The sequence below is a fragment of the Solea solea genome, chromosome 6 (genome assembly GCF_958295425.1).
Source record: "Solea solea chromosome 6, fSolSol10.1, whole genome shotgun sequence".
Classification (NCBI taxonomy): domain Eukaryota; kingdom Metazoa; phylum Chordata; class Actinopteri; order Pleuronectiformes; family Soleidae; genus Solea; species Solea solea.
This window is the reverse complement of record NC_081139.1, coordinates 10756664-10776248: the sequence shown is the minus strand read 5'-3', so window position 1 is coordinate 10776248 and position 19585 is coordinate 10756664. Positions and strand designations below refer to the sequence as shown.

At 40.3% G+C, this 19585-nt stretch overlaps 1 protein-coding gene across 15 annotated transcripts in view; it reads left to right on the top strand.

Annotated features, from left to right (window-relative positions):
- Positions 1-19585, top strand: part of rap1gapb (RAP1 GTPase activating protein b) — a 79388-nt gene that overhangs the window by 55072 nt on the left and 4731 nt on the right. For 9 of the 15 annotated variants that reach the window (XM_058631088.1, XM_058631087.1, XM_058631090.1 and 6 more), the window contains 18 exons: positions 2125-2160; positions 4054-4101; positions 4809-4847; positions 4940-5125; positions 6577-6680; positions 7979-8057; positions 8166-8219; positions 8302-8385; positions 8473-8573; positions 9508-9637; positions 12330-12485; positions 12617-12688; positions 12791-12877; positions 13220-13360; positions 15947-16078; positions 18268-18345; positions 19024-19133; positions 19463-19579. In XM_058631088.1, coding sequence (XP_058487071.1) covers positions 2143-2160; positions 4054-4101; positions 4809-4847; positions 4940-5125; positions 6577-6680; positions 7979-8057; positions 8166-8219; positions 8302-8385; positions 8473-8573; positions 9508-9637; positions 12330-12485; positions 12617-12688; positions 12791-12877; positions 13220-13360; positions 15947-16078; positions 18268-18345; positions 19024-19133; positions 19463-19579 — 1736 coding nt within the window. In that variant the 5' untranslated portion in view covers positions 2125-2142. Of the gene's footprint in view, positions 1-202; positions 498-2124; positions 2161-4053; positions 4102-4808; positions 4848-4939; positions 5126-6576; positions 6681-7978; positions 8058-8165; positions 8220-8301; positions 8386-8472; positions 8574-9507; positions 9638-12329; positions 12486-12616; positions 12689-12790; positions 12878-13219; positions 13361-15946; positions 16079-18267; positions 18346-19023; positions 19134-19462; positions 19580-19585 lie in introns of those variants that run through there. The other 6 variants (XM_058631081.1, XM_058631083.1, XM_058631079.1 and 3 more) reach the window with 6 other exon arrangements.

Genomic DNA, 19585 nt, shown 5'->3' with positions numbered 1-19585 from the left:
GTGCCCTTTTTTCTGTGTGTGCGTTAATGTGCAAGTGTGTGTGTGTGAGAAAAGAAGAAGATTGTTGTGCAGAGCCGACACAGGGAGGGCTGAGACGTTGTTCCTCCCTGTCTCCTACTTCCTACACTAAAGCTATGAGTGTCTATGGGAGGGTGGAGTTGGGTGGGGGGGGGGACATTAAAAGAGGAAGGAAAGGAAATAATATTCTCACAATTCAGCAAATGTATTCACCTCAGCTCATGGATTGTGATGGCGCGCTCTCTACTTCTCTGTCCTCGTTTACTGCCTGAGTGACAGTCAGCGTGAAGTACCGCTGTCAATCTCACCTTTCTCCTTGTGGCTGTGGACATCAACACTTTCACTCTCGTCAGCCTCGCGCCTGTATTTGTTCTTGCGGAGTTATGACTGAGCTCAGGAAAGCGAAGAGTGTCCTATTGGACGGGCTGCTCAGCAGTCCCCCCACTAAACCTTTTCTCAAGAGACGATGCCTCAGTGATGTGAGTAATTTTCACTCTCTCCGTGTGTGGATGTCTTTTCGCTGCAGTTATTGTTTAAGTCTCAAGGCAGCTGCAGAGACAGACATGTGCTGTACACACTGTGCCTGTTGTAATTCAGTAGATACTGATCATGGTTCACTGCATCTGTATCTTATTTTTTATTTCATGCCATTTTTCATGTCCTGCAGTACTGAAGCAGCACTACCTCTACATTACAGTAGCTTTGATTCTTTCTCAGGAGATATTCAGCAGTGAGGACTGTGGAGTCTGTGTGGTTCACTGATAATCTGGTCAGCATAAGACAATGTTTGGAGATGTTTGTTTTGCAGCGAGGAGACCAGTATCACCCTGAATATCATATGACACCGTTTATTTTCACCCTTGGCTTTATAGGTTATAGGGTGAGGTGTGTGTGTGTGTGTGTGTTTACATGCTTTTATGAGTATGGTTTGCATTTGTGTGTGTGTGTGTGTACGTTGTTTCATGAATGCACGTGCCGTGTGTGTGTGTGTGTGTGTGTGTTTGTGTGAGTGCCGCTCAGTGAATGTAAGCTGTCATGTGGAAACATCAGCTTGGCACTTCAGTCCACTTATGTTACACGGTGCACAGAGGGCTCTCCTCACAACAAGCTGCGCTGTCAGTGCTGCTGTGAACCTGTCCTCCCTAATCTCAGGTTGGAGCTGCTGAAAATCCATAACATGGCCTCTGCAGATAGAGATGCATGCCTTGGGGAGTTCTTCGCCTTAAAGCAGGTGACAGCCACAGCGACGGGCATTGCGTATGCAGGCTATCCATCTATCATGGACGCATATAGATTACATACATGCTTTCAATCCCTTTTCTTAAATTCTACATCATAAAGGGAATGAGGTGCACACTTTCATTTCCCTTCAATGACAACTCAATTAGATTTTAGTGGCCAAAGTTCAAGATCTTAAGAAAGAATCAACTAATCATGTCAAATTCTTAGTAAATGTTAAGAAATGTTTTTTGGATGTTATGTAACACCGTAGCTGTGTCCCAATTCTGCTTCTTTTGGAGGCTGCATTTAAATGCAAGGCATGGCAGATTTTTTATTTTTATTTATAGATCACTTTTTTATAATCCAGGGCAGATGTAGGCAGGTGCTGTACAGGATCATTTAAAAATGATCATTTTCCTGCTCTCTACATTTTCCCTTTACCTGCCAGGCTAAACGTGTCTCATCCACACACTTCGTATGTGACTGTGTGTTTCAGATGCCCTGTGTTTTCCAGCTAATTTGCACACTGCACCACAGTCAGATGAGCTGTTGGCTGTAGCAACAGAGGAAACCACATTGGAGCTCAGAGGCTCGTTTTCCCCGAAGAGTTACTTGTTTACTGTGCATTCGTCTTCTTGTGTGGTGGAACGATTCTCCCGGTGTTGAATCGATCCTGAGTGAGAGTGATGTTAAGTGTGTTGTGTTGATGCATCAGAGAGTGCTATCAGAGTGAAAAATTGGAATTGGTGGTGTCAGAGATTTCTTTTTTGGCACAAGGTCTTATGATTTAAGACTGCACGGGCAGAGGAAGAGTGAAAGAAAAGCATATCTACAAACGATCACACCCATGTCCCATTTTGGATCTGTGTCAACTTTCCCCTCCAGACCTCGGACCTGTTTGCCATGATCGAGAGGATGCAGGTACAGTAAGTGGTTCCCGGATCTTCCGTTTATACTCACTGCCGACTTGTCTAACCTTCCAAATCCCAGTCTCACTCACGTTGGACTCAAAACTCTCATTAACATTAACTGCTTTTCTTGCTATTTTGGTATGCCAGATAACAACTCGGACTGTCGCTACAACACTGCAATGTGTGCCTGTGTATCCCGCTCTTCACCACTGATGTTATTTATTTATTTATATGTTTATTTTTGTATGTGCAGCAGTGAAACCCTCAGGCCGTCTTTAGAAACCTTATTCCTCTGAATGTGCCGAACAAAGACTTTGTGTTTTCTACTCACAATGGGGAGTTTTGTCTGCGTCATCAGATGTCTGATATATTTTTTTTATTTGATTTTTTCAAACGTTAAGGAGGATTTGTAGGAAAACGCTTTGTGACGAGATCCAGTTCTAACAACTGCCACTTCTGAGTCAAATGCAAATGAATCAGATACTTTTATGTGAGAGTGTCTTCAGTAAGAAAACGAATTCCCTGTAGCGTTGAGTCCTCATAACAGAGTCCTCTTTGTTCTGTCTTGTGTTTGATCTTGAATAACTTCGCCAACAAAACATCTATTTTTTCATTGTTTGCGTGTACATTGTGGTCAAAGATATAATATCTGCATTAAAATATCTAAAAACAACAAGTTGTCTTATCTTGTTGAGTAGTGTACGAACATTTAAGACACTCATCAGGAATTAGTTTGTTCTATTCAAGGTAATAGACTTTCATTGTCGTCGCAGTGGGAAAATAGTTGGCACGGCTAAGTTAGTCAGTGTGTTGTCTTGTATTTTTGTCATTTAAACGTGTGCATTTGTCTCTCGTGTGCGCTCTGCCGCAGTTAAGCGTAAACTTAGACACAGTTGGATGTGAGTTTAAGAGACTGAAAGGTTTCGTTTTCTGTACATAAAAGCATGTTAACGGTTTTGACTCGGTCAACAGATTTAACATCGTGGTTGCAGGAGGTGCTATTGTGCAGCAGAGGTTACATTGTGTCACTTGAATGAAAGCGGCGCTTTGGCTGCGGGGGCTGTCGACATGAAAGTGATTCTAGGACTAACTTTGTTTTTATCATATCTGATATCAGCATCCACATGGGGAAATCTCAAAACGCCATCCTTGCATTTTCGTGCAGAGAACCAATATATGATACTGTGGGGGAAAATGAAAGATATCCTAATCTCTCTTGCGCTTGCGTTCGCTGTCGCTTGTCTTTATAATCGTCGTCTTGCTCCTCTTGTGTTTGGAGTCGTGTGTCTCTTTGCTTTATTACAACGTTTGTTTTCTGTTCCTGCACAGCACGGGAACATGTCTGAGTGAGTTGCAGACAACAGCAGCACATGTTCAGGAAAAGCAGGCAAAGAGAATGAGAAGGCGAAACCGAGGCAGCGGAGCTGTCTTCAGAGAATGACTTTGATGAAAGGCTTTCCAGTTTCCATCTGATTAAGCTTCCTTAAAATAATGTTTGTCAAATTTGATACGTTTCTCATCATTGCCGCAGGGTATTTCACAGCAACGGCGACTGATCGAGAATTCTTTGTTGTGCTCGTCTCTCTCTGCGCTTCTTGACCTGCAGTAGTGATGACTCAGCAGAATTAGAAAAGAAATGGAAGGCACTTTGTGGTATATGTAGCCTGGCTTTTTATCAATGCACTTTAGAGTTCACTCCTCTTAACTTCCTCTTTCTGTGGCCCATCTGGTGATTGAGCTTGTGTTATGTAAACATGAATTATCATCACAGAGGATTATCTTCCTCTCTCATGCAGCTGAAGAAATGTCATGGAACTTAACAATCTAAAAATGTTATGTGTATTTTTGGTAGATATTTCACCTGTTCTACCAGGATCGTATCACAGTTTTTTTTCCTCCACAGGGTTTCAGAATGGATGAGCAAAGATGCCCGCTTCCTCCTCCACTCAAAGTGAGTCTCATATTGTCACATCTCTTCATAAAGTGCAGCCTGGTGAAGCAGCTGTAATGAAAAAGTTGCTCAACAACTGGATTAAGGACTTGGCAGGGATTAGGGCTGCAAAATCCTCTGCTGTCACTTATGGCTGCAGACTAATGTGAAAGTAAGTGAGAGAACATCTCAGCAGGTGGTCTCAGGTTAAGAAGGCTACAGCCTGGATGGTAAACATCAGGAAGAAGAACAAAGAACTATTAATTGTAACTTCAGCCACATTTCAAAATTGGGGATAATGGAGAAAAACACTATTTGAAATTGAGGCGAGTGGCTCCACCAAATGAGAAAATGCTTTCTGGAGTGCAAAGAGCATCATATAGTAATTCCACAGTAAATAAATACACTTATCAGACAGTTAAATTACAAATATGTGCTGTTACATAATCCTACCTGTAGGCTTCTCTCACAACAACCCAAAAAAAGTATGGCAGCATTATACTTCTGTTTCACAGTCACAATTCTTGTTGCCATGGTTACTTTAATGTCTAAGAAACGTCGCACCATTCCAGGTTCAACAGCACTGCGTGACGTATAACTTGCCTGGGTTATGCATCGAATACAGGAGCTTTGAAAAGCTCTCAAATTGTTACTGTTTTCTAAGAACCAAAACTGAAAGTATAACCAGATCTGTCAACTTAAGGCATATTTTGTTGTCCTCCCTACAGACAGAAGAGGACTATATCCCTTATCCCAGTGTTCATGAGGTACACACAGTACATGCCCCTCACAAAACATATACAGTAATTAAGTCAAGTTAAAGTAGTTTAAGTCGTTAATCTGTTTCCTCTCTCACCAGGTTCTGGGTCGCAGGAGTCCTTTTCCACTCATCCTGCTGCCACAGTTTGGAGGCTACTGGATAGAAGGCACCAATCATGAGCCCAAAAGTCCAGCAGATGCTGATCAAGCCACCTGCCCTACTTCCCAAATCAAACTGGAGACAAACAGCACTGCTAAGATCTACAGGAAACATTTCATGACGAAGGTAATTCTCTTTTCTCTTTTGTGCCAAAAGTGTAGAATTTTGGATATCAAAGCATTTGTCCTCTCTGTTGAAGAGAATACAGATAACACACGAGTGCCCATGTTGACATTATTCCATGCGAAACATACAGTAGCATGTACTAAAACACTGCACAGGAACACAAACAGGTGAGAATGTGTCCTTCTCATACATACGTGGTCAGAGACATTTAGTGCATTAGTACGAATAAAACCCCACACATATTAGTCCAAGTGATATTGTACTAAATTAAATTTCTCAAGATTGGGGAAATTAGAGTCAAATTACAACTGCATGTATACCTTCAGTGGGATCAGAGTCGAGCTGTCCTGGGTGCTGTGTGTCTGTGCCACAGTTGCCACCCTGGCTTCAACCCAAAAATGACTGTTTTCGTGCACACGTACACATTGCCTGGTCTCTAATATTGGACGGGAGTCCATACGCAAACCTAAGCTCTCGTCTCCTGTGTACACGAATGCTGTGAGAGGAGAGCGTTTTTTTTTTTTTTTTACGAGCGTCAGTATCGCAGCCGAGCAGAAACAGGGCTGCGAGTCACAGAGGGGAGAGTGTCCCCACCAGTCTTGTAGCCAAACCCACACCGTTGCTCACAATAGCAATCCGAGCCATTTATTGGCACTTTATATAGAGGAAGCAGTCAGAGTCAGAATGGCAGTTGCCCAATAATCCTACACTGCAGCCATGTGCAGCCGCCTGTTGTGATCTACAGAACCACTCGTGAAACTTTTTGTAAGAACTATTCACGTACACACCCACATGTCTAAACCAAATTGACAGAGCATATATTGTAAAAAAAAAAAATTTACCGGAATTCCCCTTTAAATGGAAACGTACTGATCGACACACTCACGAGAGGGTAGACAGGAAAGTGGGAGTTTGGCACGAAAACATGGGGGGAGATGTGTTAAGAGTGACTGATTGTGTATTTCTATTGTATGTATGACAACTGGGGCTCACACGTCATTTTTGTGAACCAAGGTGGAACCAAGTGTGGTGTTCAATTGCATATAGGAGACACCTGGAGAGAATGGCAGCATTTACCTGACACAGACCAAGGACACGTGCTGACTTCATAGATTTCCCCATCACTGAATTTCTGCTCCATGATGAAGAAAGGGAGGCCCATTCAATAAAGCTTCTACATCATCAACCTCAAAATTACAGTTAGGACTGTGATGTTTGGTGATTGGATGATTAGTTGGTTTATCAAAAAGAACTGGTTGCTGTTTACCCTCTTGCTGTGTGATATGGAAACTTAAACCACTGGACCTTTACAAACTGCTTCTTTTGTTTCCATATAACCAGTATAAATTCCAACTTATTCCACACTTTTTTTTTTTTTTATCTGTAATAGTTTGTTGCCTTTTACTTTATTGTTGTGTCACCCACAGTTTGTGCTGCTTCTCTGCCTCTAGGAACACTTTAATTATTACACGATGGACGCTGCCCTGGGCCACTTGGTCTTTTCCATGAAGTATGATGTCATTGGGGATCAAGAGCATCTGCGCTTGATGCTTCGGTACAATTTCCCATTATCTTTCTCTCACTCTCCCACAATCGCCACACCATTTCCCGTGTTCCTTTTATTGTTGCTCTCTTGTTCTGAATGGTTCAACCCTGGCTTCAAATGTCTGTGTAATACCATGATTTTGAGCTATTTTCACACATGAATTGACTCCTCTGTATGTTTTTTTTTCTCTCCTCATGAATAGTATGTCAGGGGAAAATATGACACAGAGGACATGTTGCCTCTGTGATGAATTTTAAAATGCTTGATTTCTGACAATAAGCAGCTTAGCAGTTAGGCCTTCCCCTGCTGTTAGACGTCACCAAAAATCTTTATTAACCCCAACTGAAAGTTTTACTGCACACTTGAATGTGTTTTTTGAGTTCTTATTTAAATTACACGACTCTGTTGGGATGGAGAATATCAATTGTGGTTTTAATATCACATTTCTTGCCATTTTTAATTAAAGATGGCATTTCATGAGTTGAACATGGTTCATGGTGCCAATTATTTTGGACCTTGCAAGGCCAATTGTGACTTTTGGTGTTGTCACATGAGACTCGTGAACTTGTTTTTTCAACATAGGAAGTTTTTAGATATATGTTCAGTTATCTTCGATGCCAGCGTGCATGCGGGTAAAGTTTACATTATGCAGGGAATATAGGCACAGGAAAAGAAAATGTACAAAATTCTGAATTCTATAGGACTAAAAAACATCACCACTGTTGCACTAATAATGTTGTGATAATAATGATTTTAGGGGATTTAAATGGACTCATCTCTTTAACATGGTAAACAGAAGCCCATTTGAAGGAACTAATGCACTGTCAACCTTTTGGGAGCGCTCTCCACTACTCTCCAGTTCTGAAGTGGAACAACTTATGTTGTGTTTAACAAAGCCACCACTTGCCAATGTCTTTACAACTGTAGCTGCCAAGCATTGGGTGAACGTTAGGTAATATAAATAAATCAGTCTGATTTTCTTAACAATTTGCCTCAGTCACGAGGTGTACTCTTTTCACAGTTTGGAGCTGGGGGGCATGGGTGGGAGAGGTGGGTACACCCACAGGTGGCCATCCTATTACAGGGCCAACATTTAGAGACTTCTTGCAACATTGTTCTTCATAATTCTTTCATAGAGCAGTGACCTCCTTGACCTCTCCCTGGCAATCTTGTCCAAAACGCATTTTCTCAAAACTATCATCCTCCCTTCTTTGGAAAAGGTCTCCTCAATTGCATGAATGTCTAACAAAAAAAAGCACCAAACCATTCAATCTTAAAGCTTTGACTTTTCAACCTTTGTCTTCCAGCACAAAGCTAAAAACCTTCCATGATGTAATTCCTATTTCCTGCCTTACTGAGTTCCCTAACGTGGTTCAGATGGCCAAGGTAGGCAGTTCATGTTATTATCACATAGAGTATGTGTCAGATTTAATAATAAATAATAATAAATAAAATGCTTTAATGGATTCTATGCTTCTACCTTTTCACTTTTAGCTTGTTTGTGAAGAAGTAAACGTGGATAGGTTTTACCCTGTCCTCTACCCAAAGGTTGGTATCGCTCGTCGTTGTGACTTGTGTGAAGTACCAACACTACAGCTCCACTTAAAACGTCCTATCTTCTTTTTCAAAGGCGTCAAGGCTCATTGTCACATTTGATGAGCACGTGATCAACAACAATTTTAAGTTTGGAGTTATTTATCAAAAGTTTGGCCAGGTGAGTGCATTTGAGAGACGCTGCCACTAATCTTTCCTCACATGTCTCCAACTCCACCTGTAAATGCACTTTGCCTCGTCTTTGCAGACATCAGAGGAGGAGCTGTTTGGGAATATGGAGGAAAGTCCTGCCTTTGTCGAGTTCTTGGAGTTTCTGGGCCACAAGATTGAGCTTCACGACTTTAAAGGGTTTGGACACTAGTTTTCAAGTGCATTTCTTTCAGTTGTCACAGCAGGTTTCAGTTGGTTAGTTGGTTCATTAGTGGTGTTGTTGAACAGCACTTTCCACCTGAAAAGTTGCATTGGCTTCCTTTTGGATTTAATCATCCTTGGTTCTCTTTTCTTCCCATCTTAGTTAGTTTAGTTGAACTCTAATATGTTGCATATCTGCAGACCACATATATGTGTAAGTGACATCGCTTATTTACACGTCTGCAGACGTGCATATCAACATGATAGAGCTTTCACCTCTTTTGACCTTTTGAAGAAATAAGGATGATGATGAGAACTTTTCTATTAAACAAGATAAATGATGCTTTTTATTTTCACTTCCATGGTGTGACAAAGCTGTGAGTAATGTGTGGTGTGGTTTGGTCAAGAAAAATATCAATAAGGTTTTCTTCATTTACTGCATTCTGTCCATGAAAACAAACCATAGTCCTCATAACACCACAACAAACCGACGTCTTGTAACGTTTCTCCACACTGTCACCCCCTCTTTCTCCTGCAGGTCAGAATATGGCCTTTAATACTTGTGATCTACATATCTACATATGATCTAAATAATGTGCCTAAACATTAGATTCTATTGACTCTGTGGACTTTAGAAACAATGATCTCAGACATGGGAGATCGCATAAACGTTCATAATAGCAATCTTTTGCCCAGGTTGCTTTTTTTTTGACAAAAGTCATTTATCAGAGTTAGCTATAAATGAGTCCTGGTATGTGTGGTGCCAGCATTGTGACTGAGGAGGCAGAGGAAGTGCCCTTGGCAAATGCTCCGTGATGGAAAAGCATGTTCTCCTCTGTCCTTGTCTTTCCTTTGAAAACTTTTTCATGTGTTCTCACTACTTGTTCTTGCTCTTGCCATTAACTGTCTACTCGTTTTTTTTCTCCTGCAGGTTTCGGGGGGGACTGGATGTCACTCATGGACAGACAGGCATTGAATCCGTCTACACACATTTCCATAATAAGGAGATTATGTTCCACGTGTCCACAAAGCTGCCTTACACAGAGGGAGACTCACAGCAGGTATTGTGACATCTCAGTGATTGTTCACCAGAGTAGACTATTTGTCTTTTAACAGCAGTTTTTTTTTAGTATCCTTGACTAATTGATTTGTAAAGATGTCTCTTTGACTGTCAACCATGTGTTTGGCTGTCGCAGCAGCCTTCGGGGTAAATTTAAGTACATTTTGTGACAGTAAATTTGGCATAACATGAAGAATCACAGTAATCTGTAATTGTCATTCTCAGGTACGGAACAAAATCTAAGACGTCATAGTTTAAGCAACAGTTTGCCATTTTTGCTCTGGTGCAAAATGAGGAGATAAATGTGTTGCTTGAACTTGTAAACGTGCAGAGAATGAATGTTCAGAGAAGCTTCCCTTTCTGTAACAGAATAAAACAAACAATACTGTCAATTGTTTATTTGGCACAAAAAATGATTTCCATTCTTTTTCCTAATCTAAGCATTTGTGTTATTGGTGCTAATGAACCTCTTATCCAACTGTCAACGTGTTCTGAGCTGATTATTTCAGCAAAGAAAAAAGTTTTTTATAACAAAAAAGTGTTATACTCCTTATTTAATTGTCGTCACGTATTTTTTTAACATTTTACTATTTTCACTATCATATCCGTATGTGCTTCTGACTTTGAAGTTGCTTTTCTGTGGGGTTTTTTTTTTGGCTGTCGGAGCAATTTGCATTAGTGCTAATCTGTCCTGTAGAATCGTTACAAAATTGTTGCCACAGTAACCCTGCACAAATGTTCCATTCACAAATAGGGATTCAAAGAAGACACTGATGTGAAACAATAAATGAAACATCCCGCCTGACTTCAGCAAGGAAAAATTGCTGAATTGATATGGTCCCATTTGACTTGTCGTGGTCTGATTTAAGCAGATGACAGATGTCAGTGTCTCTAGTTGAGTCCATTTTTGTCTCACATGAATGAATCTCATTCTGCTCTCTGGTTTCAGAGAGCCCTTGTGTGAGTAAATATAAAAGCTGACGCTTAATAAGGTGGAGATGAGGCAGCACTACCCTGGTGTTCTGAATTTTAGGTAGTCTGGTTTGGACATTGCATTCGCTGCTCATTTATGTATGTCTTTCAAACTGTAATCTGGAATTGATCTAGCATTGTGTTCTGTGGCATCCAAATGTATTAGGGTTGTTTATTTATTTGTGTTTTTATTTTATTTCGAGACATTTACAGAAGTTGTGTCAGACCCTACTTTAAAACATTTGTCCATTCACTGAGATGTTAATTGTACGTTTTCTGGGTGACGCGACTTCAGCTGAAGATAAAAACTCACCAGATGGTTGATTGTTCTCGCGTGAACAAACAGACAGAGGCAATAAAGTCGTTTAACTGCATACTGGAAACTACCTGCCTCTAAATCCTAGAATAATTATTTGCTCGGCTGTTGTCACACGGCGATTCAACTCATGAGACGTTTTACAGCAACACCAGCTTACACTTGAGCTTAACAGGTGTGAAGTGGCTTTGTTAAAAGGCTGCACTTAAATGTGCTAAACAGCCTGATGCCTGATGAAGAGTAATGACTTCATGCTGCTGTGGAGCAAAATGCCACAGTGTTGAGTTCCCGTGGAGGAACATGGCAGCTGCATCTGTTACAATGTTCTCACTCCGTGCTCGTTTTCCAAACTATATCTGTTTCCGAAATGTAAAAGACCATCTTGTATGCCTTTTTGTATGTAGGTCACATCATCCTCATGCTAAGAGTCATTTTGGAGGGCTTGTTATTGTGATATCTCCTCTGCCATTTTGGAGTATTTTACCTACTTATTCAGATTAGCCTAACCGTCATGAACATCTCCCCCCCCCACTATCATCTCAGCCATCTTTTTCAGTATTCTGCATTTTAAATTCTTATATTTTTTTAACGTCCATCTACTGTGTTGATATTGTCTATTTTAGTTTACCTTAACTTTTGTGTTTTTGATTTATCTTCCTATTTAATATATAAAGCGACCTGGATTGTTAGAAAGGCGCTTACAAATAAAATGTATAATTATTATTATTTGTATTATTATTATGATTATTATGATTATTATTATTATTATTATTATTATTATTATTATTATTATTATTATTAGTTATTGAACCCATGAGTTGTTGAATTTAAAGAGGTCACAAAAAAAGGCCCTTTGTTGAACTGTTGTGACCTTCTTGTTGTGAGGCAACAATGCTAGCCACTCTATGACCTTGTGGCCCATTTGTACCAGTTAATTTAGTTGAAGCTTTGTTTGGCAACTGTTTATATGTACAACTAAAAAACATGTTTGTTTCTTCCATTGGGATTCATATTTATTGACATTCACACAGTTATATCAGTTATACCCCATCATTCAAGTTTGATCATAGCTAAACTGAAAAAGCAAGTAATATAAAGCTTTATGGGTCAGTATATTGATTCATATTGATTCCACACCTTTACACTTTCTTTAAGGGAAGAGCTACAAGACATAAGGTTTCCATTTTTTATAGCCGATAGTTGTATAAACTGGGGTGACAGTCATCTCAGACAAGAGGTTGTACTCTTCGATTAAAATCAATGTCCACCGCTTCGCTGTGACTATATTTTCTAGTCAATCTCTCAGTGCAAGTGCTGGATGTGACAGTCCTGTGTTTGTAAATGCTCCAACTGGTTATTTGACATGTTTCCACGGTTGTTAGTTGTGTTTATCTGTGTCCTCCAGCTGCAGAGGAAGAGGCACATAGGCAACGACATCGTGGCCATCGTGTTCCAGGAGGAGAGCACGCCCTTTGTACCCGACATGATTCAGTCCAACTTTCTGCATGCGTATGCGGTGGTGCAGGTGGAGGACGCTTGCACAGACAATGTCACTTACAAGGTTTGTTCTGAGGACAGTCAATTCTATATAAAGACACTCTCACAGTCAGACCGTGACCTCTCTGCGTGACGCATCCATCAGACGTTACAGTGTACCTTTCAGAGGCTTTGCCTGCCTGCTTTCTTTCTCAGGTGTCTGTGACGGCAAGGGATGACGTACCTTTCTTTGGGCCGGCTCTGCCTGACCCAGCCATCTTTAAAAAGGTAAGAACTGAAAATTCACGAAAAAATGTATCGGGTTGATTTCTTCAAAAAATACCATGAAATATCATGAAACTTTATTCACTTTGTATCCTCCACCGTCAGGGACCTGAGTTCCGTGAGTTCCTCTTCACAAAGCTCATTAATGCAGAGTACGCCTGCTACAAGGCTGAGAAGTTTGCCAAGCTGGAGGTGAGAATTGTGTGTGTGTGTGTGAAATTGTATTTGGTACTTCTTTAGGACCTTTCCTGGCATAAACACTGATTAGGTTAAAATTATGGTTAGCAATTAGCTGGTTATAGTTAAGGTTAGGGTTAATGCTTTTGTGTAGGCTGCCCAAATGAATGTAAGACAAAGGAGTTTTTGGGTTTTCACACTGGTATGATTTGTGGCAATATCACAGATTACTCTTAGTCTCTCGCACTTCTCAAATGCGACTCAGCCCCTCTAAGATTTATTGCTGTATTTGTTTCACTTGAATCCCTTAATTTGAAATGATGAACTTTAATTTGTTGTTGTTGTTGTTGTTGTCAGGAACGCACACGTTCTGCCCTGCTGGAGACTCTATATGAGGAGCTGCACATCAACAGCCAGTCCATGATGGGTCTCGGTGGTGATGAAGACAAGCTGGAGAACGGGGCCGGAGGAGGAGGAGGGTTCTTTGAATCCTTTAAGGTACATACAGCTGATGAGATGTGCTGTTAATCAGGCATTAGAGAGAATGGAGACGAGTGGAGAAACTTTCCGGGTGCTTTCCTTACCCCTCCCCCTGTCCTGTCTCTTGGCTGGGATTCTGGGTATTCACACAATAAGAAAAGAAATCACAAAAACACCCTTTGAGGCAGTATCTCAAAGGGTCAGTCCTTTGACATTTGATTTCCTCACTTGGCTGTGGAGCTGCTGAAAGGCCCTTTTGCTTTGACTGAGAGTGCTCCATCAATGACCATTAAGGTTGTGGAGCGACACTCAGCTGCTGCAGCATGGCAGTAGACGCTGTGATTGTGTGTGTGTGATGAGCAGTTTAATGACCCCTCATTAAGGAGCCGATGATGCAGTCTGCATGTTTCCCACTGGGCAGCGTTCCCCTACTGTTTTTCCTCTTCTGTGTCGATTGCTTCTCTTTGCTGCTTCAGAGAAATATACTTACATTTCCCCCAGTGTCTTCATTTCATTACATCTGTGATTCCATACTTTCATTCACTATAAAGTCTGTATATATATATAGCTTAAATTATCGTGCTCGTCCAACTAGGAGTGGACATACATTTTTAAACACGTAAGTCTGCCTGAAATTGTACTAAATGGAATTTCTCAAAGACAGACTAACTCATTCAAACAATGCGGCCGGGAATCTGATTACAATCTTTAAATTGGACACAAATCAGCCAGGGAACACTGATTATGGTCCATAGGCAAGGCAAGTGCTTTACAAGGGCATCGGAATGCATTCAGAAAATCATAGAATAAAAGCAAGACATCAAAATGACATTAATCAAAATAAAAGGTCAACATTGAAATTACATTAAAATTAAAATAGTCATTAAAATCATGAGAGATAAAAGTGTGATTTGCCAATACAAAGTGTGCTTAAAAGATAAGAATGAATTGATAACAAAGATGATTATTTAAGAAAAAGCTGCAGTAAATAATGTTTTCACAGTGTGAGCAGACCATCACGTGAGGAGCAGAATACCTAAATGCTCCTTCACTTTGTTCGGTTCTGCTTCTGGGAACACACAGTAAACCTGTTTCTGATGATCTCAGAGCTCTGGATACGTCATAGGGAACTAATAAGTCTAGGATGTATTCGATATATAAGACCATTCAGTGCTTTGTGGACCAAGACTAAGATTTTGAAATCTATCCTCGGACTCACAGGAAGCCAGTGTAGCGATCCAGGGACCGGTGATGTGTGTTAAGACCCGTGAATACACCATTACAATAATCTGGTCTGCTGAAAATGAAAGTTTGATGAGCAAGGTTTTTTTTTTGTGTCTTGTTCAGACAGAAAACCCTTGGTCCTTGCAATGTTTGTCAGGTGGTAATAGCCAGATTTAGTGATAGCTTTTAGGTGGTTGTTAAAATTTAGGTCTGAGTCAATAATTACACCCCAGATTTCTCAGTCTTGTCTGCATTGAGCTGGAGAAAGTTCCGGCACATCCACTCATTGAGTTGATGAATACACTTAGTCAGTGAAAGTAAGGGTTTGTAGTCGTGTGATGACACTGACATATGAAGTTGTGTGTCATCTGCATAGGTGTGAAAAGACATGTTGTAATATGGTGTAATAAGCTGAGATAGAGGCAGCATGTCGATGTTGTTCCTATCCCAGAGCTTTGACTCAAAAATACAAGGAAAAGCTGGTACAACAGAAGAAGAACACAATAGGAAAATGTGATGAAATCCATAGACCGAGCTCATGCTCTGGCAGCTGACAGAAATTCATATTTGGAAGTTTATGCATGATCGTAAGACTTGGAATGGCACTCAACATGACAACAGATATAAACCAGAAATTAAACCGCATAAAATTGAGCATGAAAACGCACTGAATGCCTCTCTCTCTCTCTCTGTTTGTGTGAAGATTTTCCATCCCTTCCTTTCTCTCATTCTCTCTCTGCTCTGTTCCCTCATTATTCACCGTCCCATCTCAGCTTCACCATGACACAAACAAAACTGCACTACAGTTTCCGCCTCCTTACATGATAAATGAGAAGACGACAGATGCCGCATCATCCCACTCCACTGCAAAGCCTACACTCTCCTCGACCTTTTGTGAACCTTTGTTTCAGTAACACATATAGTATTTCCCCTTCTGCGTGTTGACCTGCACTGCCCCTAAGTGTTCAAAAATAGTCCTGCATATTAATATGTATATGAACACGTGCACGACCATATGCTCCCATACTGTTTGTGCCCTCGCCGTTATCATCACACTGAATAATAGGTTCAACATGTAATTCTATTAACCCACATTGAAGAGAATGGATTTTTAAAAGTTGCCGTCCAATCTTTGCCTCATAATGGCAAATTTGTACCATTAAATCGTTATATTTCGGATTTGTCATATTAAGGAAATTGCGTGTGTTTCTTCCTTCCTGTGACAAAATGTATTCTGCATCGTGTAACACATTATAATTAACGTTAATACCTACATGTTACAAGTTAGCAGTTGAACTATCGGTCAGAGTGTTGGGTTTCCACATTATATATATTATATTGGTGGATCCACTGACGGTATCTCCTCGTCTCTCTCTGTAGCGGGTCATCCGCAGCAGAAGCCAGTCAATGGATGCCATGGGCCTCAGTAACAAGAAGTCACACACAGTCTCCACTAGTCACAGTGGCAGCTTTACCCACAATCCCGCAGAGAGCCCCAAAACCCCAGGGATTGTAAGTAGCCCATTCTGGTTCACATGATGCCCACTAAACATGTACATTCAGGGTATAGTATAGAGTCCTCATGTTCTTCATCATAATTAACATCCGTGTGCTAACATCAAAGCACTCGCTTTCATTGCTGACATTTTTTGCATTCCCTCTTGCTTTGTACTAAAGATGCTTACACTGATATTTTTATTCATTTATAATTTTGATTATTTATGGCTCACATTGTTCTTATTAATTACTCACTTTCTAAGTGTTTGTTTTGAAAAATAACATAATCCATTCTCAGCATTTCATTGAGTCTCACGTGTTGGGATGATATGAAATTAGTGTTCGAACTCGGATTGTTCGAGAGTCTTAAAGTGAGCTCAGTGTAGCAGCTGTTTGACTACCCAGACTCCCTCTGTGCCTCATTAATGTGCTTTTGTCATGACTGTATCCTTGTGTAAAAAAGAAAACCTTTCCTCAGCAGTTTGTGTGCATGAGTGGCTGAAAACAAATGCATGGAGTGTGTTACAAATGCAAGTAGGGCACACTGTCTTGTTTGTCTTGTTGTTTGTGTCTCTTTCTAAAATGGGGTTAATTATGTTTTAACTTATTGGGTAACTGACCATAATTCTGAAGTCAAACAAAATTAAACCCATTTATTTAAGTTTTCTATAAGGACACTTATCAAGGGCTGGGTGATAAAACTTTTTCTTTCTTTTTTCAAAAGCAATTTAACAAGAGTTCAATATATATTGATTAGGGCTGACACCGTTAATCCTGTTGTTATTATTCTTTTTAAATCACATTGATCCAGTGTATCATCTCATGTAGAGTCGTCTTTCAGAGAGCTCTGCAGGCTCTCCGTCACTGACTGCCCGCTTGAGTGAAAATGCCAAGAAGCACCCACAAAGTTTCTCCAGAATCCTCATAATCCTGATTTAATGTGGAGACGGACTCTCTCTGTGTCTTTATGTGTGTGTGTGTGTGTGTGTGTGTTTAGAAGACAGGTCTTCCTCACAACAGTTTCTCTGTCACTCACTGCAGAAGCTCAGTTCATGTTTTTACTTGCAGCAGCTTATTTTTGAGCTTATTTTAAGATCCTAACCATTGAGACGCTGTCGGCAAAATACCTTTAGTGACAGGTTTTGGTGACAGAAGTTACCCACTAGAGCTTTAACGTTTCTGAAATAGATAGTTTGTACGTTTACACAACACCATTATTCTGTTGGTCTGACTTAAACCAGACTTTTGACATACATTAGTTATACGTTATACGTTAGTCCAACTGAAATTGTATTAAATGGAATTTGTCAGTCAGATTAACACAGCCGATCATGCAATCGGATTAATTCCCCCGAAATAATAGAAGAAGAAGGAACACAGAAGAATGAGACAACAGCAAGAAACAATAAAAAGGTGAAATTGGACTGACAAGGAGACCAGTGTTACATTCTGTCAGCTTAAAGAAGTGGATCTTGTTGATGGATGGATGGTAGGAAGATTTTGAATGGGAATTTCAAACATGAAAACATTTTTGATTTATTCATGTTTAACAAATGAACTTCTGCAGTTAAAAAAAAAAGTTTGACAGCCCTATTATTAATATAATGTTCACGTGTTGCAGCAGCACATTTGTTTTGAATGTCTCACCTCAGATTCATTCAAAAATCAATGCCATTCTCTGTTTTTAAAGAAACCACCAATAACTGTTTAATTTGACTTTTTCTCAGGGGCTAAAGTCAACCCTGAAGTAGCTCACATTTGCTGTGGTAATTATTGATATTGACTGATTTGAAAATGTGTATCATTATGACCTTTTTTTTGTCCATATCACCCAGCCCTCATCTAGTTGTGGGTAGCTTCCTCTGAATGCATCACTGCACAGACTTGTTTCCCTCAGAGCAGCGAGTGCGGACATGCCTGCTACCTCGCTGGCACTCTACCCCCTTCTGTGTCGGACGACAGCCTGCGTTTGCTCCAAAAACCTCTTACTACTTCCTCAATGTCACGTCCTCTGTAATAATTCATGCTGCGAGCTCTTTTCCAAGCTCTTTTGCACTTTGTTGTTTAACTTTTTTGTGTTGTGCGCATGAAATCTTATGACGTGTTCTTTCTTTTTTTTCCTTTTCCTTCTCCCTCTCTTGCTCGTTTCAATCCATCACCTCTTTCCTCTCTCCACTTCCCTCACCCTGTCTCATGTGGCTCAGTCATTGCTTGTCCCAGGGAAAAGTCCCAGTAAATATGGACGTCGAGGCAGTGCCATAGGGATAGGAACAATAGAAGAGGTTCATGTATAATTCTCCCTTCTTGTTTACTATTGCTTGTCATTTTTTTTTAATGTACAGTTACTAATTGCCCTACTTGTGTTTTATTAAATGTGGTTTAATGAGATTGTCAAACCATAGGTGCCATACATTAAAGTATCATTTGTTATTATTTTAATTGCATTTATTCATTGGCACAGATGCTAAAACACTCTTCCCCCACCAAAACATCGCTTCAATCAGAAATTCCTTCAACTCATTACATTTTAAACTGTGCAGCTTGACACTGAAAAAGAATAGAACTTCAGAGAAGAAAAATGTTAGACGCCCACATAATGTTCTCAAACATTCATTCACTGCTGAGTTTTAAAGCATAGTAAATTAAACTTTTTTTCATCATTAAAACAAGTATAACACCAAGCGGGACTGTAAATGTTATATTTTAGGAAATGTAGAAATAGAAATTAACTTCTTACCTGAAGCCTTGTAGATTGTGGATTTGTAAAACATGTTGCCAATGTGTCATTTTGTTATTTCTTGACCAAGACATCACTTCATGATTCCTTTGCAGCATATTTTACATATATATGGATAACTTTACTGCATATTTACATATTTACTGCTGTAGTTGTGAGAAGCAAATGTTTTTTGTTCTTTCCTTGTGGTGTGTCTGACTTCCCTCTCCCTGCACACTGTCAGTCATTGATCATTCCTGGGAAAAGTCCAACCAGGAAGAAGTCTGGGCCCTTCAGCTCCCGCCGCAGCAGTGCCATTGGTATTGAGAACATCCAGGAGGTCCAAGAGAGGAGGTGAGACGATAGAGTAGTGCTGCTCACCAGGGAGTGGGTAGTGAAATGTGAGTAATGTGGCAACAGATGGAGGCAGTCACATTAAAATGAAGAAAAACAACCATCACAGTGTCAGAACTGTATTTAAAAGGTTCCTGTGATTAATGTGTTTATGAGAAACTACAGTGGCCTTTGTGTGTGCTGTAAAACACACAAATCCCGAACATCTGTTGATTGTAAACTAATGAAAAAACGAGTATAAATAGTTTATGTGATGTCCTCTAATATTCAACCTTTTATCAATAAATGAACTTTCTTTTCTGATCTTCATCTCCATCCCCGTCCTGAAGTCGGGAGGTGTCACCCAGCGCCCAGAGGACACTCGACAGCAGCCACCTGTCGCAAGAAAACAAATCCGACACCTTGTCCAATCACAGCTCTCCAGACTTCCCTGCCACTAAGAACAGGTGAGA